At 36.9% G+C, this 22,922-nt stretch overlaps 1 protein-coding gene across 6 annotated transcripts in view; it reads left to right on the forward strand.

Moving 5' to 3' along the window:
* Window positions 1-13,760, forward strand: part of EXOC1 (exocyst complex component 1) — a 47,919-nt gene extending 34,159 nt beyond the window's left edge. For 4 of the 6 annotated variants that reach the window (XM_037529133.1, XM_037529136.1, XM_037529135.2 and 1 more), the window contains 9 exons: window positions 557-601; window positions 1,829-1,992; window positions 2,525-2,632; window positions 3,719-3,795; window positions 4,568-4,796; window positions 7,520-7,703; window positions 10,096-10,295; window positions 12,492-12,686; window positions 13,095-13,760. In XM_037529133.1, coding sequence (XP_037385030.1) covers window positions 557-601; window positions 1,829-1,992; window positions 2,525-2,632; window positions 3,719-3,795; window positions 4,568-4,796; window positions 7,520-7,703; window positions 10,096-10,295; window positions 12,492-12,686; window positions 13,095-13,247 — 1,355 coding nt within the window. In that variant the 3' untranslated portion in view covers window positions 13,248-13,760. The remainder of the gene's footprint in view (window positions 1-556; window positions 602-1,828; window positions 1,993-2,524; window positions 2,633-3,718; window positions 3,796-4,567; window positions 4,797-7,519; window positions 7,704-10,095; window positions 10,296-12,491; window positions 12,687-13,094) is intronic. The other 2 variants (XM_037529137.2, XM_037529139.2) reach the window with 1 other exon arrangement.
* Window positions 13,761-22,922: the final 9,162 nt, after the last annotated feature.

Here is a 22,922-nt window from a genome sequence, read left to right on the forward strand (position 1 = left end):
AAAAACCCATTACTAAGTAGTTCAAATTGATATTTTGAAATGTTCTTAAAGCCCTATTTGTATTTTTTTAATCAGATATAGTAGAAAATCATTTAGTGCAGTGGGGATTCCCAGGAGCTTTCAGGGAATACAAGATTATTGATGCACTTAATGTCTAAATCTACAACTTCATTCTAATAAATTCCCACTGTATTAAATTATTTACTTGAACTATGTTTTTTTCAGAAACTAAAACTTTCAGTCTTTTAAATTTAAGTAAACAGCTTCAAACACTTTTTAAAAAGTAATTTAAAAGTATGGGGGGGTTACAAATACATTTTTACCTGAATATTTGAGTAAAAGCTGTACATTAAAAGACTTTTAAAGTTTTTTCTCATATTTCAAACCGTAGCTGACCAACTAAACATACGTTTGCACCTCTCGTTACTTGATGCTCATGGTTCTTTGCATGTGTCTTTTAAACTAGAGCTTTAACTTCCTCTTGTGCATGGTTTGTGCAAATTGCAGTTTATTAACTTGTCTTTGTCTTTGATGCTTGCAACCTAATCCATCACAGCTACACTGCCTCGAAAAGAGAGTGCTGTCAAACAGGAAACAGAGAGTGAGTATGCTTAGTGTATCAGTAGGTATTGTCAATGCATGTCCGTTTAATGTCTAGAAATTCGTTGTTTGTCTTGAAAAAAGTTACACCAAAAATATTGATTGGTCTGAGTTGCCAGGTATTGGTGAAAGAAAACCAACATGATAGCATTGGTATGGCCACAGCCAAGAAATTCATATATACACATAGTTCATAATATATGGCAGATGGTAAAACTTTTCATCAAAAATTTATGAAAGGCTTAATCATTATAGTTTTGTTTTCAGGCTGTATCTAGAAACTATAAATATCTTTTAGATGTGGTCAGATTTTGCATAAAGAATCCTTATCATCTCTTCATTTGTCCCTTATGATCATCAGCAAATAATACATGTTAACTGAGACATATTCAAGAATAATAAAAAAAAGTGTTGTTGAATTTAAATGTTGAGCAAAACATCATATTTTCTTATAAAATTTGAATCCTTTAATTCCTTGATGTGTGGAGGATATTATTCAGCCACATTGTTCTTATTTTTCCTCATGGCTATGATGGATACCTCAGATTATACCAAAACACAGATGACTTTCATATTAATGTGATTAAAAATGTATCATTTTAATTGTATTTTAAGTATAACAAGTTTTCAGTGTGTTTTTTTCTTTTCATTTTGTTTAGCTTTTAAAGAACTGTAATCTCTTCAATTACTGTAAAAGCAGAGTTTCTGTATTAAGTTGAATCATGTGTAATTGACTTTTTTTATATTTATAGAGCAAGAATGACCGAGTATTGGCAGTTTCATGTGATTCAACCTAATATATTGATTTAAAATGGCAACAAGTAATATTGGGGTATAACATTTCTTAAGGTCATGTTAGCAAATACTACTCATAGGGGGTCAGTGACCTGCATCCATACTCATGTCTTTCGAAAGGGAAAGAAACCCTCATATACTTTACTTTAGAGATAACATGTTACTGATGAGACTGGGCGGGACATAGAGTGTATGATCTTTATGGTTCCTCTCAATCCTATTCAATGGATCTGTGTGATTTCACCACTCATCACAATATTCTCAGGAACAGGACACAAATATTAATGAAAGATTAGGACACTTTATAACCTGTCCCTGTTGTAGACATGTGCACTAATATAGGCCCTAGCAGACAGTGGGAGATAACCCTGAATTATGCTGTGGCTTTTTAATTCATGCAGGTCACAACTTTCAAAGTTTTATTATTTCTTAGGTCTTCATGGAAGTTCTGGGAAATTAACTGGATCAACTTCTAGTCTAAATAAACTCAGTGTTCAGAGTTCAGGGAATCGCAGATCTCAGTCATCTTCCTTGTTGGATATGGGAAACATGTCGGCCTCTGATCTGGATGTTGCTGACAGAACTAAATTTGACAAGGTAAAATAATGAGTAATAATTAAACATGAATATTAGTTTTCTAACAGAAGTTTATTGTTAAGTGTATTCAAATGTTTGGCATCTGTTGGCTCTCTTAAATATTAACCATGTCTAACTTACCAGTTCTGAATCTGAAAAAAAAATACTAGTCACATGGCAACTAAAATGTAAAGAATTAAATAACAGAACAGCTTTATTAAAATTTGTTATAAATCATAAAGTGCTTGCACTCAAATTTCTTTCAACAACTACAAAGTAAAGAGGACATAACAGCTTTTATGAAGCCAGCTGTTCTCTACAATGCATTAAATAAATTTTAAAAATTTATCTCTGGTTCCTATTTCTAGCTTTGAAGTGAGTAATTGGTGTGGTTTTATTTTGGGTAAGTTCTGGCACTGTTATCCCCTGATAACATTGCCCTGTCAGTCATAGAAAACTTTGTCTTTAGGGTTTATTGAAATTATAGAGAATGTATCTACGGTCCCTGCAGCAAAGTGAATTTTCATTATAAGATCATTTTGGTTTTCTTCAGATCTTTGAACAGGTACTAAGTGAACTGGAGCCCCTATGTCTGGCGGAACAAGACTTCATAAGTAAATTTTTCAAACTACAGCAACATCAAAGTATGCCTGGAACCATGGTATGGTTTGAGTTTATTCGTTGGTATTTATGATTTCTAGTGTAATTAACCCAATTGATATGTTGTCACAATTTCAGTATTAAGACAAGAAAAGGAAATAATTTACAATGTAAGGATTTTTAAAATAATTTTTCATACCACAAGGTAATAAAAACAAGGATAGAGTTTGAGTATCTTATTTAATACTTCTCATTATCATAGACCTTAATATTCTCTAAATTAGTAAGGGAGAGAAAAATACCTGCATTAACTTTGGGGAAAAAATTTAAAAGCAGTTTTAACATTTGAGTCATTATCAAGAAAAAAGTATAATTTTCAAAAAAGAAAGATGTGGTTGAGAAAAAAAGGTGAGACCTCATATCTGAATCTTTTTCATGACGTTGTTACTAACTACTATGAGACTTTAACCCAATGCTTTTCCTCATCTGTAAAATGTATACAGTAATGCCTCTTCAGCATGCCTCTCTGGTGGCATAAATGTAGGAAGATAAAATAAGATTTGTGAACTATTTTAAAGAATTAAGCATAATGCAAATAGAATAGTTTTTAAAGTAAGGTCATCTCAAAAAATTAAGCCTCAACATATAAAAAGCAGTCATAAAATGAATGAAAAATTCTTATCGCAAATGGTTGGGAACTTATCAGTGGCACTTGTGGTAAATTTGCTTGCTGGCTTATGTAAAAATTCTTGATAACATTCTTTTAAATACTGAAGTTGTATTAGAGTGGTTGATGGGATTTATTTAAATTTTAAAATTCTCTCATGTTGTTTCTAGATATTTTCTAATTTTTGTTCAACTTCCTCCCAATCCCACCCTCCTCTTTTCCTCCTGTTCCTTCCTTCCCTCATATGCACACACACAAACACAACTTTACATCCCACAGTAAAATCTAAGTATTTAATGAACATTCTTAAATAGCCCATACTAAATTATATAGCTTTATAGGTAGTACCACCTTTATAAATCATTATTTTTTCATAATATATTCTCTCCTAGGAATTATAAGACTGAGCAGCCTTTTGCTGTATAAACTAGTCAAATTGTTGATCTTTTATTATGTAAAGTACCTGAATGATTTTTGCAGACTGAAGCAGAGGACCTTGATGGAGGCGCATTTTCACGGCAATATAATTCTGGTGCACCACTGCCTGTTTCATCTGAGTATGTTTTTGTTACAATCTATTGTTTCTCTTGGAAAAAAATAAACTTTAAGTGGGGTATAGAGGAGTGCTTGCCAATAAGAGTTCAGATGACTGTCAGTAACCTGAAGCACAAAGCTCTGACCAAGTCCATTATGTTTTGGAACATTTTATGGGATTAAAATGGGTCCCACTTATGACTCTTAAACTTTTTTTTGTTCATGAAATGTGTGGCAAATTCTGGTGTTTGCTAGTAGGAAGCAGTATTTGAGTTGCAGTGTATCTCTCAGAAATCACAAAGTACATTTCAACACCCACCTTTACAAATAACAAAGTTATTTTGAGTGATGAAACTTCAAAAAAAAATTTTTTTAAAGATTTATTTATTTATGCATACAAGAATGGGGGTACATGCCAGAGGTGTGGGGGCGGGGGGTAAGAGGATTCACCAGCAACAGAGTAGGGAACAGAACAGGCAGATTAACTGAAATACACTGCTGAGGGGAGCAGCCGGCAAGTCAAGAGAGGTCTGCCGCGCCATGTGGGTTGCTCCCTGGCCGGGGATCCAATTCATTCTGCAGTTAGTTTCATAGGTTGCGTCTTAACCCCGTGTGCCACCAGGGAGGCCCCTCAAAAAATATTTTATATTGAAAACTATTATAGATAATTAGTTCATCATATTTGGACATTTTTAATTGAAATCAAGAATTATTTTATATATACTCAGAGGATTAAAGTTAAAGATGAATACACCTGAAGCATATAATAACTTTCTATGTATGTCTTTTGAACAGGAAAGATATGATCCGCCAAATGATGATTAAAATATTTCGCTGCATTGAGCCAGAACTGAATAACCTAATTGCACTAGGAGACAAAATTGATAGCTTTAACTCCCTTTACATGCTAGTCAAAATGAGTCATCATGTGTGGACTGCACAAAATGTGGACCCTGCTTCTTTTCTGAGTACTACATTAGGAAATGTGTTGGTGACCGTCAAAAGAAACTTTGACAAATGCATTGTAAGTTTTTTTAAATAACTCAGAATTTTAATCATTGTAAAAAGAAAATAGGTAAATGTATTTAAATCAAGAGATTTCCAACTTTCCTTTGGGGATCTTTTGTTCACATCCACCAAAGTTTTGAAGCAAGATGTTGGCTACAATATATACATGAACTGAATTTGTTGGATGGTACTGTTTCTATTCTATTTTCTTTACTAGTTTCATAGAGCTTTATAATATCAATGCCTGTAGCCTAAAAGCCATTTCTTTTCTAATCCATATGTCATGGTTTTCAAGTTATACTTTCAAAATCTCAAAACGAGGAAATTTCAAGTAGAAGATGAAAAATCATTCAACAATATTTGCGAGTATAATTCTTGCTGTGACTAAGACTAAATTTCCCAAGAAGTATGCAGGACCATAATTGATCCCATGGATCTTTTTGAACCTCCATGTCTGGATTCTGTCTACATGAAATAGGTCTTTTACACTGTGTCACTATCCTACATAACTACTTTGTTGAACTAATATAGAATAAGTAACTAATAGGTACATGGAAAGCTGTATAATGCAAATCCATAGTAGAAATGCCTATTCTCCCTCTCCTATCTCTTCTTAAACGTCCCAAAAATATCCAGAATTTATCTATCCAAACAAATTTTAAGCTGCTGAAAACTGAAAATAGCTATTTTTTTTTTTTTTTTAATAAATTTTATTGTTATATTCCCCATACAATTGCAGCCCCCCCATTCTGACCCCAATCCCTCCCCTCCCACCCCCGCCCCCCTAAAAGTGTCTCTGGTTCATAGTTTTTTGTTGATTTTGATTTTCACTTTCTTATAGTTATTCATTTTCCTGGTCCCTTATTTAAGTTTTCTAGATTCCTGCTATGAGTGAGACCATCCGGTATTTTTCTTTTTCTTTTTGGCTTATTTCGCTGAGCATGATCCCTTCCAGCGCCATCCATGTTGCTGCAAATTGCATGTGTTTATCTTTTTTGAATGCTGAGTAATATTCCATGGTATATATGTACCACATCTTCTTGATCCAGTCATCTGTTTTTGGGCATTTGGGTTGTTTCCAAAGCTTAGCTATTGTAAACAGTGCTGCTATAAACATAGGGGTGCAGGTGTTCTTTGGAATTGATGTTTCTGTGTCCTTTGGGTAAATACCTAGGAGTGGAATTGCTGGATCATATGGAAGCTCTATGTTTAGTAGGTCCAGAAATCTCCATACAGCTTTCCACAGTGGTTGGACCAGTTTGCACTCCACCAACAGTGCAGAAGAGTTCCTTTTTCTCCACACCCTCGCCAACATTTGTTGTTGCTAGTTTTTTTAATATGTGCCATTCTCACTGGTGTAAGATGGTATCTCATGGTAGTTTTGATTTGCATTTCCCTGATGACAAGTGATGTTGAACATTTTTTCATATGCCTGTTGGCCATTTGCATTTCCTCTTCAGAGAAGTTTCTTTTAAGCTCTTCTGCCCATTTTTTGACTGGATTATTTTCTTTGTTGTTGTTGAGTCTCATCAGCTCTTTGCAGATTTTTGTGATCAGTCCTTTATCATTAGTGTTGGGTGCAAAAATGTTCTCCCAGTTGGTGGGGTTTCTCTTTGTTTTTGTTATTGTCTCTTTTGCTGTGCAAAAGCTCTTTAATTTGATGTAGTCCCAGCTGTTTATCTTTGCCTTCACTATCACTGCTTTGGGTGATGTGTCTGTAAAGATGTCTTTGATGTGCAAATCACGTAGTGTTTCGCCTATATTTCCTTCTATATATTTTATGGTTTCAGGTCTTATGTCTAGTTCTTTAATCCATTTTGAGTTGATTTTTGTGTATGGTGTGAGGTAGTGGTCAAGCTTCATTCTTTTGCATGTAGCGACCCAGTTTTCCCAGCACCATTTATTGAACAAACTTTCTTTGCTCCAATGCATATTCTTTGCTCCTTTGTCAAAGATTAGTTGACCATAAATCTGTGGGTTTATTTCTGGATTTTCTATTCGATTCCATTGGTCTGTATGTCTGTTCTTGTTCCAATACCATGCAGTTTTGATGATTATGGCTTTGTAGTATAGTTTGAAGTCTGGGAGTCTGATGCCTCCATTCCCTTCTTTTTTTTTCAGGAGAGCTTTGGCTATTCGGGGTTTTTGGTGATTCCATATGAATTTCATCAATAATTGTTCTATTTCTTTGAAGAATGACATTGAAATTTTGATTGGAATAGCATTGAATCTGTATATTGCTTTTGGTAGGATGGCCATTTTAATAATGTTTATTCTTCCAATCCATGAGCAGGGGATGTCTCTCCATTTCTTTGTGTCTTCTTCTGAAAATAGCTATTGTTCCCAATCTTAGCCACATGGCCACCAGCCAAAAGTAACCTGGAGAGATCCTGTGTGCACTCTGGTATCTGCCCTGCCCAGATGGGCAATTACCTTATACTTATCTTTCATAAATGGTAGAAATGTTTATTATTTTTATTTTGAATGAAGACTTGAGACATCTTGTTTTAAATAATTTGCTTTTTTTCCTTGACAATTATGTACTTAAATAAGACAGATGTACTTTTTAACCGATAGAAAGTTATTCTTAGTTATCCCTATTGTATTAATCTTTATTAGTAAATATCCAAGATGTTATGGTTACTAAATTGTGTCCTGCCTCTGTGCTGTATATTGTTTATAATTATAGGCTGTGTCTGAATTGCTTGACTTTCTCTCTGTCACTTTTGCCTAACCTAGAGTAACCAAATAAGGCAAATGGAAGAAGTAAAGATCTCAAAGAAGAGTAAAGTAGGAATTCTTCCATTTGTTGCTGAATTTGAAGAATTTGCTGGACTTGCAGAATCAATCTTTAAAAATGCTGAGCGTCGTGGAGATCTGGATAAAGCTTACACAAAACTTATCAGAGGAGTTTTTGTTAATGGTAAGCTTTGTTCTAAACAAATTTTGGTTGCTTGTTTTCATTATTTTTGTTAATTCAGAAGTTGTGGGGACAGATATCTTCAATTATTTTCCATATTCTGTAATCTTGTTTAAATTTTCTGAAATTAAAGACTTCTTAAATTTGAAAAAATAAAAACCCATTCATATTTGTCAAGAACCACTTATATTTTAGGGTTCATATGGGCTTATCACTGCAAAATTGAAACAGTTTCTTAAACACAAAAATGATTTCCCGAACTATATTTGCATTTCACTAAGAATCTTTTGGAGAGGATAGGCAGTGACATCTGTTTTACCTTTTGCAAATCAATTCACTTCTTTTGTTCTCAGTTTTCATATATGTCTTGTAAGATAGATCAATGCTTACTTTAATTCACTATCTTCCTGTCTTATCCTACTATTAAATTACGAAAGTGTGGACATACATGTCATTTAATTTGAAATAAATGATCTGATTGCATATATATTCGGGAATTTTTAAAGCTAAAAAATTGACATGACATGGAATCATCTTGTCAGTTACATATGTTTTCAATGGAAGCAAACCTATGAGAAAAATAGATAAATTACATGATTCAATGTTTGTATGGTCATTTCTCTTAAAATTCAAAGTAACTTTTGGCCTGTTTGTAAAGAAATGTTCATTACACAATCCCAAAAGTCATAAAACAGATTTTAAAAATCAAGAAGAAACAATGTAATTTGTAATCTCATTATACAGAGATGATGTTTCATTTTTATCCTTTCAAAACTTTCTGTATCTGTCCCTCACATATATGTATTATTTGGTTTATATGTGTGTGTTCTTCAGTATAAAATATTTTATCATATCTTTTTTTTTTGTTTTGTTTTGTTTTTTAAGATTTATTTATTTATTTGTTTGTTTATTTATTTATATTTATACAAGCACTGGGTACAGTCAGAAGCGTGGGAGGGTGAGAGAATTCACCAGAGCCAGAGCAGGGAGCAGAGCAGGCAGAAGGACCGAAGTACACTGCTGAGGGGAGCAGCGGGCGGCAGAAGAGGTCTGCGCACCTTGTAGGACCCTCCTCCGGTGGCCAGGGAGCAGCTGGAGATCGAACAGGCGCCTCAGAGTCCGCGGGCAGCTTCGCAACCCAGTGCTCAACGCTGCGCCACCGGGGAGGCCCTATTTTATCATATCTTAACATAGTTTTGGAACTCACTAGAGCTATAATCCCTCTGTTTTTTTTTTCTTGTCATTTAATATAACCATAATAATTTTAATGATTGCATAGTACTCAATGTATTATTTATCAAATTTCCTATTAATCAGCATTTAGCTTGTGTCCAATTTCTTGTATATCTCTTTCTGTATACTTGTCCAATAATGTCCTTAGAGTAAATTACTAGAAATAAAATTACTAGGCCAAAACATTTATGTGTATCTCATGGTTTTTGCTAAATTGACATATAGAGATTATACTATGAGCAGTTGGTGAAAGTGCCCATTGCATCTATTCCAATGCTGACTATTACTAGGTGTTCTCAATCTTTTCATTCTTTGTAAACCTAATCAGCTATAAAATTGATTTTGTTTAAAGTACTTTTTACTTTGCAAAAACTTTGAAATTTATGTCAATTTTATCTCTTTCCCTTTATGAGTTTTGAGTTTTGTACCATTTTTTAAAAGGTCATATGATCACAATATTTTTTTAAATTGGCTTTATTTTCCTAAGTATTTATGATTGTGTTCATTTACTTATTTACCTTTTAATAATTAGAATTTGTTTGTCTGAAAAATGTGGAAATAGGAATCCAAATTTTGTGTATTCAGAAGGACTAACTGGTTTTTCTAATGCATTTTGAGTAATTCATCATTTCTCTACTGATTTGAAAAGCAATCTTTATTACATATTGTTTCCATAGGTACATGGGACTTTTTATTAGGCTTTGGTAGATGTAAAGAACCTTCAATACACTATATTTTATTAAGCCTAGAATTGTTTTTACTTCTTAAACTTACAAATGAAAAAAATCAATCATTTAACTATTTTTTTTTTTAAAGATTTATTTGTTTATTTATTTATACCAGCACTGGGTACAGTCAGAGGCGCGGGAGGGTAAGAGAATTCACCAGAGCCAGAGCGGGGAGCAGAGCAGGCAGAAGGACCGAAGTACACTGCTGAGGGGAGCAGCGAGCGGCAGGAGAGGTCTGCGCGCCATGCGGGACCCTCCTCCAGTGGCTGGGGAGCAGCCGGGGATCGCACTGGCGCTGCAGAGGCTGCTGTCAGCTTCGCAACCCAGCGCTCAACCGCTGCGCCACTGGGGAGGCCCCATTTAACTATTTCTAAAGCAAAATATAGCCATACTCATACTCAGGATTTTATTAATTTTTTTCTTTTTGATTTTAGTGGAGAAAGTAGCAAATGAAAGCCAGAAGACCCCCAGGGATGTTGTTATGATGGAAAACTTTCACCATATTTTTGCAACACTTTCTCGTTTGAAAATCTCATGTCTGGAAGCTGAAAAAAAAGAAGCCAAGCAAAAATACACAGATCACCTTCAGTCTTATGTCATTTACTCTTTAGGACAACCTCTTGAAAAATTAAATGTATGTATGTTTTCATTCACTATTTTTTTTCCTGGTTTTAAACCTGTATACATTATTTATATATGAATAACATTTATGTTAAATTTACACATATATTGATGCAGGAGGATAATGAAGGAGAGAAACTCAATTACAGAAGCTGCCTTTGTGCCAAGACACTGCTAGATACTCTGAACACATTACTTCTTTTAATTCTTATAAGTCATGAAGAAACTGAAAATAAATAAACATGATTGAAATTATAGTAGCCAATACAGAACATAGCTGAGGGAATGGTGTAAAGCAGCTTTTCCTTTACACCAGAGTCTCCTATCTCTTAACCTTGTAAACAGCCAGCCTACATCCCAAGTTCAGATGGCAACTTCAAAAGTTTTTTTTAAGATCAAAGGAAGACCAAAATTGTTTTGTTAGTTGCCTTTTCTTTTCTCTTTCTGTCTTGACTTAAGTCATTCCCTAGAGCAAGTCTGATCTTTAAGAAATGATGATTTTAGAGAACTTCATAATATAGTGGAAGCTTAAATGGTTCCGTGTTATTGACTTTGTTTACAGTGAGATTAGTTGTCTTTCATAGGTTCATAGGTTTTTAACTTAAAATTACTGTCAAATAAAAAGTATGTATCTATTCTCAACAATTTGAAGAAATAAACATTTAATGAAATGTAGAATCAATTCCTTATAAAACATTAAAACAGATGTTCCTTCAAGGTAAAAAAAAAAAAGTCTCATAAGATACTTAACTGCAACATCAGAGGCATTCCCTTTAAAGTCAAATTTAACAGAAACATTGCTAGATCCTTTATTATTTAGCAGTTATAGAACTTTAGGCAGTGCAATAAGATGTGAGACATAAAAATACAGAGAGTCAAGATTATAATTACCTGGATTGGACATTTGATGGTGTGGTGTGATATGAAGTATGCAATTACTGAGATGAGAAATTATACCTGAAACCAATACAGTGCTGTAAAGTAATGTTGCCGCAATTAAAAAGTAGGGGGGGAAAACCTAAACTCTAAAAACATTAAAACAATTAAGAAAAAAGATTAGAATTGCTACATGTGATATGTTGAAATTATTGGTATCTGATAAAGTAGCAAGAGTCAAAGTAAATATACCAAAAAATACCAGTTTATTTCTTGTGTTTGTCAGCTATAACTAGTTAAAAACTTAGGTGGAAATAAAAACTTAAAAGCAGCAGGAATAGACTTATCAAAAATTTATTATCAAAAAGCTAATACTTTAATGAAAAATAAATAGTAATCGCTAAAAAATTCTAGAGAAAAGTAGTGAAAGGGTATTTGACTTGTCAGTATTAAATCATTATATAGTGTTCAAATAAAGGCATACGAGTCAATAAAGTGTGTATTAAAAAGATAAATATACTGAAAGGACAACCTGAGAAGATTTGTGATAATATAGCAAAGGCAGTATATTTCTGTAAAAGGTATGTTTGTGTGTTTTAAATCAGTAAGAAAGGCATTAAAATCCCTGTATATAAATGGACAAGCATTCTGAATGTACTGCTAAACACGAAAGCAGGTTAATGTCAGCCAAAGAATTGCGAACTAAAACAACAAATAAACATTTTTCACTGATCAAAATAGCAACAATTTTTCTGTAATTGAGATAATGCTGTTGATGATATGGTAAGGTAGTAGTCTGATAGGACTGTTGACAGAAATATAAATTGAACTTTTCTGGGAAGCAATCTGTAATATGAAAAATTTTCAGAATACTTGTAATTACAATCCTTAGGAATTATAGTCCTAGAAATTTGTGGCAACTGTATTTATAATAGATGTTTTTAAATCTTAGTAGATTTTACCAACTCTGAACAAGTAAAAATATTAAATATCTAATATTGAAGGAGTGAATAAATACATTGACTCAGTCATTGGACAGACTATCAAGCAGCATTAAAATTTGTATATAGGAAAAATATAGTATTAAATGGAAACCTCTAAAAATGTAAAATTATAGTTCATTTGTATATACATCAAAAGAGCAAAAGGAAATTGAAAATGTTAACAGTGGATGTTTAAGTGGTATGATGGTAGGTGATGCTTTATCCTTCATGCTACTATGCATTGTCTTGTTTTTACTCAGTAAGTATTTACTTTTTTATAATCAGATTTTTAAAAATTTAGCGATAATAAAAGCAGTTCTCAGCCATTATTTCTTTTCATTTCCTTAAAGCATTTCTTTGAAGGTGTTGAAGCTCGTGTAGCCCAGGGTATCAGAGAGGAAGAAGTAAGCTATCAACTTGCATTTAACAAGCAAGAACTTCGTAAAGTTATTAAAGAATATCCTGGAAAGGAAGTGAAAAAAGGTTTAGATAACCTCTACAAGAAGGTTGATAAACACTTATGTGAAGAGGAGAATTTACTTCAGGTATGCTTAATTTTTTTTTTAAGATTTATTTATGCATACAAGAACTGGGGTACAGGCCAGAGGTGTGGGGCGGGGGTGAGAGGATTCACCAGAGACAGAGTGGGGAGCAGAACAGGCAGACTCACTGAAATACACTGCTGAGGGGAGCAGCGGGCGAGTCAGGGAAGTTCTGCTGCGCCATGTGGTTTGCTCCTTGGCCGGGGATCCAACTTGTGCTGCAGTGGCTGTGGATAGCTTATAGGTTGCGTGTTAACCCCTTGTGCCACCAGGGAGGCCCCCAGAATGTATATTCTTAACTACTGTCCCATGCTAAATTCCTAGAATATGTCTTGACATTATTTCTACATACTTGATTATGTGTTATTTCCTAACACAGTTTAACAACTTTTATTTTCATTTTTATAATAGGTAGTGTGGCATTCCATGCAGGATGAATTTATACGCCAATACAAGCACTTTGAAGGTCTGATAGCTCGCTGTTATCCCGGATCTGGTGTTACAATGGAATTCACTATTCAAGATATTCTGGATTATTTCTCCAGCATTGCACAGTCCCACTAAACCTTATGAAAGAAAAAAAAATGATAAATGAAAAAAGCACTCCTAAGTACACTATACATCGTTCAAAAATATCAAGCAGCTGTTTAAGAACCCAGACCTGAAATCTTGTGTGTAAAGTGTCAGATAAATGAGTGATAACATACTACGAACTTTCAAGAGCAAAAGTACCAACATGCGTAGCAATTTTATTTGCCCGATAGGTTGTGTACTAACTTAAAGCACTTATCACATCATAACATGCGTTTAGCATTTTTCTATGACTAAACAGGAAATTTTTCTTTATTGCCTACCTTCTTGTATTTGAGAGTGGTTATCCTATGTAAATGTAGTAGGAATTCAACTTTCACTAATTCAGTATTGCTTACAAATCATGTAACCACTATAATATTGTACAGAATTTTTTTCTCTCTAACTCGTGTATGTGGATAAGGGATCTTGTAATGATCAGTTATAAAATTTGATTTTAAGGATTATGTGACTATGTAGCAATGAATCTGAAATAAAGAAATTTTCCAAAAAGTTGAAATTTGATAGTATTTTTAGATGTTATATGCTATCTTTTAGATAAAAGAAGTTCTTATAAAAATAAGTGCATGAAAATTAATTACATGTCTACCATAAGACATTTAAAAATATCAGAAAAATAAAGCCATTAATATTAATGTCTAGACTAAATCAATCAAAATATGCTCTGGACTGAATTGTATGCTCCCAAATTCACAGGTGGAAGCTCTAACTACCCCTGCCCACCCAGGACTGTATTAGAGAGAGGGTCTTTTTAAGTGTGTCATTAAATGAGGTCATAAGGATAGAACCCTGATCCAATAGAACTGGTACCCTTAGAAAAGACAGACCAGCTCTCTGTGCATGTGAGAACACAGGGAGAAGATAGCCATGTGCAAGTCAGGAAGAGAACCCAACCATGCTGGCACCCTGATCTCAGACTGCCAGCCTCAAAGCTGTGAGAAAATAAAGTTCTGTTTTTTAAGCCACCCAATCTGGTATTTTCTTTTGGCAGTCTAAGCTGTCTAATATAAGAGGTATAAGACCTTTTGTGGAAACAATTATATAGACAGTTAAAAAGCTGTTAAAAGATACTAAAGAGGCCTAAGAGTTAAGAGTTCTTTAAAAGAAAGTTTACATTGTTTCATTAGACTGTAACATAACTTGCATTTGCTATATTTTAAAAGAGCTCTTTATCCTTGAATGGTTTTTCTGGACCAGTAGCTCTTATTAGTTTACCCGTTGTGCTTTTGCCAAGCTGTAACTAAGCCACTATTGATTTTGTGCTGACCTACTTTGAGGTCAGCAATGACCAGTCAATATTATAGCACTTAGGGAAAGAGAACTTTCTAAAAGGATTTCTAAGTAGTGGAATGATACATTTAATTCAAAACACTTCATGTTTTTATAAGAAAGTTTGTAGGGTCTAAAATTGAATTTGAAAAAAAAAGTCTTGAAGTGGTTTGCATTATAATTTACTTTTTATAACTTTACTTGGAATTTATAAACCAAGTTTACTTTAAATTAACTATGGTTATAAATGTGCTACTTCTGGGGCCTCCCTGGTGCCACAGGGGTTAAAGTCTCAGCACTATCAAGCTATTGCCAGCCACTGCAGCACAAGTTCAATCCCCGGCCAGGGAGCTGACCCACATGGCGCAGCAGACCTCTTTTGTCTCGCCTGCTGCTCCCCTCAGCAGTGTATTTCAGTAGATCCGCCTGTTCTGCTCCCTACTCTGTCTCTGGTGAATACTCTCACCCCCCACACCTCTGGCCTACACCCCAGCTCTTGTATGGATAAATAAAATAAATCTTTAAAAAAGATATTTTTAAATGTGCTACTTCTAAGTACTACTCATAAAAAATCATTTCCATAATTGTTTATTCAGAAGTAATCTTGTAAAATTGATCAAACCATAAAATTCATCACAGTAAGTAGAAGAGAGAGGAGGTATAGTTACTGAGATACTATGTACTGAATACCTGAACCTTGATGAAGCCTGAAATGATATACCTTTCTTAGGGCATCCTCCTAAGAATTGTGATTTCTTGCTTATTCTCAGGGTCCCTTGTCTTTCAAATAAATGTCTCTTAGCCCTGTCTTCGCACCATAGTTTATTTTTATTTCCGAAAAAAAAAATGACTCTTCATCAGGGAGTATGAAATTTATTTTTAAAAATGCTCTAGAAGTGAATTGAACTGTTGTTCATTCTATATCATAGAATTGTATCAGTAGATCACTCTGGATTCTGGTGAGAACTACCCATCATAGTTTTCATGCTTTATAAGAATTAGACATACAAATATAATAAGAACTGGACCAATCAGGATCTGATTCTACCAGGAACCTGACATTAGGGATGAGACACTTGGAGCTAAACCATATTCCAATGGTCCTATCAAATGATCTAAAAAGAGCTCCAGAGTTGTCCTGGTTTCTATTCCTCCCAAGGTTAAGTGGTTCTGTTTTCCTTTGATTTTTTTTAATCACCCAATATTCTTTCCACATTGGGGTCAGGGAGGAGCGGGGAGCACTTATATTTGCTGAAATTAGCTTTAGTACCTTGTAAACAGACCTTTGTGCCTTTGATGCAGGCACAAAACATCTATATACACAAAAACCAAATAAGTGATATTAGATCATAAATGATAGATGCCAGGTAAATGACACAGACAGCAGGTATCAAGGAAAACTTTGTAAAGGAAGTGGGACACGAGTCACTGTGCTACTGGCATCCACATGGCAGCACCCACGAAGATCACCATAATAACACTGAGCTAAGTGTTCACAATAAAGCAAAACTGCACTCTAATCCTGGATGTTTGCAAAGTGTTTATTAGCACAGTGCTAACAAGCGTTCAATGTTTTTATTTTTTTAAGCGTTCAGTTTTTTTAAAGAAATGAATTGACTGCATTTCAATGGCTAAGAGATCAAACCTAATGCTCCATGGTGAATGGATGAAATGGAGCAACATCCTTGGTTCAAGAAAATGGCAACACGTGAAAGGGAGCCACCTCTCACCACAACCATGCCTCCCAACACACACACACACACACACACACACACACACACACACACACACGCTTCTCCAAGTGAGGTCTCTGTGAGACTAGCATGGTGGCTAGGTTCCAAGAGAAAGTGGAGGAGGAGAGGAAAGGGGACAGGAAAGGAGAAAGAAAAAGAAGGAAGCAGGGGGGAAATTGCTTTTTTTATGACCTACCTGCAAGAGTCACATAACCTCGTTTCTGCTTCATGCTAATAGTCAGAGAAGTGACAAACCCCTTGCCTAGATTCAAATTGAGGGAACACAGATCACACCTCTCAACAGGAGAGTTTCAGTCACTTAATAAGAAGAGTATGTGAATGGTATAGATATTGGTGTAGCTATCTTTTTATTTATTTTTTTAAGATATCTTTTTAAGATTTATTTATCTATGCATACAAGAGCTGGGGGGTACAGGCAGAGATGCAGGGGGTGAGAGGATTCACCAGAGACAGAGCAGGGAGCAGAACAGGCAGACTGACTGAAATACACTGCTGAGGGGAGCAGCAGGCAAGACAGGAGAGGTCTGCTGCACCATGTGGGTTGCTTCCTGGCTGGCCAACTGGGATCGAATTTGTGCTGCAGAGGCTGTGGGGTGCTTCACAGTGCAGTGCTCAATCCCTTGCGCCACCAGGGAGGCCCTATCTTTATATATATATATATATATTTTTTTTTTAATATATATATAAGGGTAAACACGAACTCAGTCTCCCACTATGACAAATTATGCAGTCGTGTTTCCTACCGTTGGGGAAATGGCAAGGATCAGCACTTCTAGAATACAATGGATGAGCCCTGCTCTGGGAAACCATCTTTGTGATCATAGTTTAGCTATCTTTGGAAATTTCCATTTTCTATACTTCTAATCGGCTCCTCATTGTTCTTAAAAAAATTTCAAAGTGGGCCTCCCCGGTGGCGCAGTGGTTGAGGTCTGGGTTGCAAAGCTGCCCGCAGCCTCTGCAGCGCCGGTTCGATCCCCGGCTGCTCCCCCGCCACCGGAGGAGGGTCCCACATGGCGCGCAGACCCCTCCTGCCGCCCGCTGCTCCCCTCAGCAGTGTACTTCGGTCCTTCTGCCTGCTCTGCTCCCCGCTCTGGCTCTGGTGAATTCTCTCACCCTCCCGCGCTTCTGACTGTACCCACCGCTTGTATAAATAAATAAATAATTCTTTAAAAAAATTTTTTTCAAACAATGTCTCATGGCCTGTAGGGCCCTGTGTGTTCTGGATCCGCCCCCTGCTCCTCCTAGCTCCTTCCCTACCTCCCTCCCTTATTTGCTATACTCCAATCACACTTGTCTTCTTCCTCTTTCATGAACCTACTGAATGAAACCCATTTCCTCCACTGGAGCGACTCTGATTCCAGAACTTTCTAAGTGTGCTTCTTTGTCATCACCTTAGCTCACATGCCATTTCTCAGGGAGGCCTTTCCTGGCCACCCAATCTAAAGCAGTGCTCTCCTCCTATTGTTCTTTTCCACATTGTTCATTCCACATTTTTGTACGCTATCTATCATAAATTAAAATCATCCTCTTATTTATTTTCTGTCTTCCACCCAACTTCCCATTAGAAGATAAGCCTTTGAGAGCAGGGATCTTGCCTGTCTTCTTTACTCTCTATTTCCAGAGTCTAGACCAGCACAGAACAAATATCAGGACATCTTTGATGTGAGAATCACCTCTGAGATAGTGGCAGGGAAGGAGGCAGGTACTCGTTTAGATGACTGGGTCCAGAAAGTGGAGATTTACTCCTTCACGTAGCAACCCAGAAATACCTCATTAGAAGACCAGCCTTTGTTTCCAGGTGGCCAATGGGTTGTCACTCACTTTGAACACTGCACAAAGCAACACGGTCAGAAGTGATCTAGTTTGATTCTCACAACAAGCCCACTTAGTGAGGTTAACTACTGTCCCAAGGTCACACTGCTAAGAAATGATGGCATCACAATTCCAAACCAGACCTGTCAGCCTTCACCTGGGCTTCTCTGCCATTGACCAGGACAGAGACATCTGCTTCTTGCCCACTTGGGACAAAGCAGCAATTTGTCAGCAGCCAAAAACTGGTTTAAAATTCTCCAAAATGGGGACGATCCCATCTTCAGTCCTGGAAGTGAGCATAAGCTGGTTCCGTTTTCTTATTCATAGGCCAGTATCTGTTCATTAGACTTGGCATGTCTTTCCCATTTTAATCAGACTGCCTTTTATAGCTTTGAAAAGAATCATTTTACTACCTTTTAAAACACTGACAAATCCAGTGGATCAATCACCAGTGCATCCCTTTTTATTCTATGTTAGATAGCAGAGAGTGTATTGGCTGTACTTTATAACACATCAAAAGTAAAATAAGCCATGAATGCTTTGGGCATCACTGTCATGGGATCTGATATTCACAATTAAAAACGTAAAGCTTTGATGAAATGCCTTGTCATTATTCAGTCTTCTCATTCCTTTGCTTTATAAGGTCTCTGAAGCACAATAGGAAATATTTATAGGAAAATTGTAAATAAAACCTCATAATTAATGTCTGTTTTATTTCTATCAAGTGTATTTCCACCAAGAAAGCTCAAAAAATAATGCAGTTGTATTTTAAGTTTATAAAACAGTAAATTTTTCCTAAAGATATTTCATTTACTTCATATTACCTGTTAATTCATTATTCAATCACTTATTCATTCATCAAACATCTTCTGCTGGCCTATGGGGCTACAGAGACAAGCTCAAAAAAACTCATAGTATAATGGGGCAGATGAGCACAAAAAATTTCCAACCAAATACTTACAGACATTAACCTTAGGGAAAGTTTCACATGAGGGTTGGGCAAGACAGGAGAAAAGTTAGAAGTGAAATGGGGACTTTCACCTTGAAATCATCCTCCTATATTATTTTAATTCTTCAGTGAGCATATACTAGTTGATAAGTTTGAAATATAGTAAAGTGTAAATGTTAATAAAATTAATATCTTAGACATTAGTCATGATTTTTTTTTCTTTTTCTATTAACATTTTTTTTCTTGGTTAGCATGAGATACCAACCAGTCTTAGGAGACTGAGAGATGTGTTATGGCAACAAAATAATTCTTATTTTATAATACTGGTTACTAGAGAGGATGGAGGGATAGAAGAGGGGGTGGGGGGAAGGGGATGGACTATTAGCCCAGGCATTGTGGAAAATGAAGTATGTTCACCTAGGGAGGAATGAAGTTGCATTCCCTAAATGATGTAGTTATGTCAATAATTGCCAAATTAATAAAAATTGAGAAAAAAAAGACTGTGTGACAGATTGTTCACATCACTTGCATACTCTACGTCAGACACTGTCCTGAACAATTTACATGGGATCCAAAGAGAAAGCTGGAATTAATATTCAGTTCCCAACTTTCAAAATAAAATTGTGTGGCCAAACAATTGCCTCAAAAAACCAGGCTATTGTGTTGGGTGGGGGTGTTATAAATTCTCTTATTCACCATCCTCAATTCATTAGAAACCAAGCCCCGACAATTCTATTCAGAGCGTTCTTTCCTGATGGGCGAAGACACCCCATGAAGAAGGTGGGATGGAGGTCATTCCTCTTCAGCCCCAGGATAGTGGGGAGGGCAGAGCAAGTGAGGTGCAGAGCAGTCATGTGAGGAGCAGTAGGTGACTGAGGGAGACACCAGAGCAGAAGGGGTCCTTGTCCCCCACTCCCCATTTGAGACTCAGAGAAGCAGTCTTATTGCAGGAACCTCGTGTCAGCCTAGTGGGGCCAGCATGACCAGGAGGGTGTACTTCACTTTACAGGGTCACGAGTAATTTCCACAGGGGTCCAGTAACTGAGAAGATCTGAAGATCTGACTGGGGATCTGTAGTGACAGTGAGGTGGTTGAAGGACTGCAAGATGGGCAAGGGTGAAATTCAAGTCACACCAGATGCCAGAGCCTATAGTCTGGGAGGAGCCTGAAGGCAGAGTGAGCCAGAGCAGGGGCATGCAATGGGGGCAGGTGGGTGGGGAGACAGAGATTCGGCATCACAACAGCTTCAGTTGCAATGTCAGCAAAATAGAGTGATGAGGTGGACAAAAGCAACAAGGACCACAAGCTAGAAAATGTTCCTGAAAAACAAGATTTTTCCTTAAACTACAAGGTCAGGTAACACCATGCCTCCCCACATGCATGCACCCAGTTAACATCTCGCAGCTGAAAGAGTGAGAAATCTGGGGTCTCCCCCGGTGGCGCAGCGGTTGAGTGCTGGGCTGCGAAGCTGCTCACAGCCTCTGCAGCGCCAGTTCGATCCCCGGCCGCTGGGGAGAGTCCCATATGGCGCGACAGACCTCTCTCGCCCCGCTAAGCAGTGTACTTCGGTCTTTCTTCCTGTTCTGCTCCCCACTCTGGCTCTGAATTCTCTCACGCTCCCGGGCATCTGACTGTACCCAGTGCTTGTATAAATAAATAAAGCTTTAAAAAAAAAAAAAAGAGTGAGCAATCTAACAGACTGAGCTTTTATTCTCCTACACAGATTAACCTCACCTAAAGGGATGGTTTAAATTATTGAATTAGATTATGTTTAAACCAGGAAGGATTTAAAATTTACATTGTTTTTACTCTCCACCAGCAGTGGGAACAGAGGAAGAAGGGTGGATTAGTTAACAAAGGGGTTACAATTTCTCCATACTTCCAAGATGTGGCGTGAATTAAATTTACAGTCTTGGTAAATAAATTTAAAAATCAATTACAATACGGAGTATTAAATGCTATGAAATGGAGCAGAAGGTGCTATGGGAGCTCTGTGCAGCAAAAGTAATTGCTATATTGGATCAAACCCATTAGCATCCAGCCCAGGACTTGGTCTTCCAGTAAAACCAGGGCAAGTTCGCTGAGAAGTGGTGCGAAGGAGCACAGTTGTATTTGACTTTGCATTTTGCCAACTGGAAAAGTAAGGGTATTCCTTGAAATAGCTCCAGCTTCTCATCATATCCCATTACTAATTTGGCACCCATTGATTTCTCCAGTTCTTCTTGAACATTTTTATCCCTATGTAACCTCTCGGAGGCTTTGTTTTTTTTTTTTTTTTTAGTTAATAACATATCATTATTTTACATCCTTGTAGTTTGCTTTGTTTTCCACAATAAAGGATTTCTCCCCTCAGGTGTGGTCACCACAATTTTCCCACCACCAAAGCACCCATAGTCCTGCATCATAGGCCACTGTGCTCTCCTGTCCTCCTTTAGCCAGTTCCCTAAAGCTTATCTCACGTGAGCCAAACAGTAGTGGAACCACCTCCATGAAGTTCCTGATACACAATGCTTAGCTTGCCAGTCTCTCTCTTTTTTTTAAACATTATTTGTTTCTTTTTTTTTTTTTTTAAGATTTATTTTATTTATATAAGAACCGGGGCACAGGCCAGATGCGCGGCAGGGTGAGAAGATTCACCAGAGACAGAGCAGGGAACAGAACAAACAGACTGATGAAACACACTGCTGAGGGGAGCAGCAGGCGAGACAGGAGAGGTCTGCTGCACCATGTGGGTTACTCAGAGGCTGGCGGGGATCGAACCAGCACTGCAGAGGCTGCGGACAGCTTCACAGAACTGTGCTCAACTGCCTGTGCCACCAGGGAGGTCCCCGCCAGTCTCTTGTACAGTCTTGTACAGCCCTGCAGGCTGCCCAGGGGCCCACCCCACCGTTTGAAACTGAGAACTTCTCTCACGTGCCATGCCTCTCTGGGTGAAAAGATCATATGCACCTCAGAAGCCATCCTCAACTCAGGATTCTCTCCTTCACTCAGGAGATACATACTAACTGGTCTCTTAAAATCCTCTCTCTCGATTTGAGATGAAGTGAGAAGCTCTCCAAAAATTTCTGGATCGATTTTAACATTCTGTTACACTTGTTAATAGAACACTAATTTGGTCTGGGAATAAATTGTAATTCAGGGTTCTGTGTCAGTGACTGCTATAGGGATAGGCACAGAACCCAGGTCTAGTCAATAAAGGGATTGCTACTGGGAGACATTTTTCTCTGACGGGAAGAGACTTTGAGGTTAAGCCTTTTTTTTTTTTTGCCCTTGTCATGCAATCCCTGCTTGTTCTCACTTCTTGTTTTGGGTGCTGTTGCAAGTAGAACTGTTTCTCAGAGCTGTGACAACCATCCTGTGACCTTGACCTAAAAGGTCTAAGGATAAAAACCATCCACTGAGGAATGAGTAGAAGGACAAAATGTGGTCATGGCAACCTTGAACCACAAACCAAACTAGGACCTGCTACTGCTGGTCACTTTGTCAAGTGAGACCATGAAATGTTTTTATTGCTTAACTAATTATTAGGCAGGCATTCTGATAACTTTCTGGCAATGCACATAGACTGTGAAGCAGCCTGAGTCCTTGGAACCTGTAATAAGTGGGTTGAAGCGGGAAGAGTTCTTGAAGGGGTTGGGAGAGAGTCCTCGTTTAGGCTTAGGAAAAAGATTTGACTCAGGTCCAAGTCAGCAAATGAGTATTTTCTCGTTTCTGCACAGTTAGGCTTTCTGATCAAGTTTTACTGGAATCTGGGTTAAAGAACAAGACTTGGAAATTAAATTATGACTCTGAATAGTGAGAGAACTCTGAAGAGATTTATGTCCCTGGATGTATGATTTACATCCCAAAGCAGGCAAAACCTGG

The sequence above is a fragment of the Talpa occidentalis genome, unplaced genomic scaffold, assembly GCF_014898055.3.
Source record: "Talpa occidentalis isolate TD23 unplaced genomic scaffold, MPIMG_talOcc4v2.1 talOcc4.6, whole genome shotgun sequence".
NCBI lineage: Eukaryota > Metazoa > Chordata > Mammalia > Eulipotyphla > Talpidae > Talpa > Talpa occidentalis.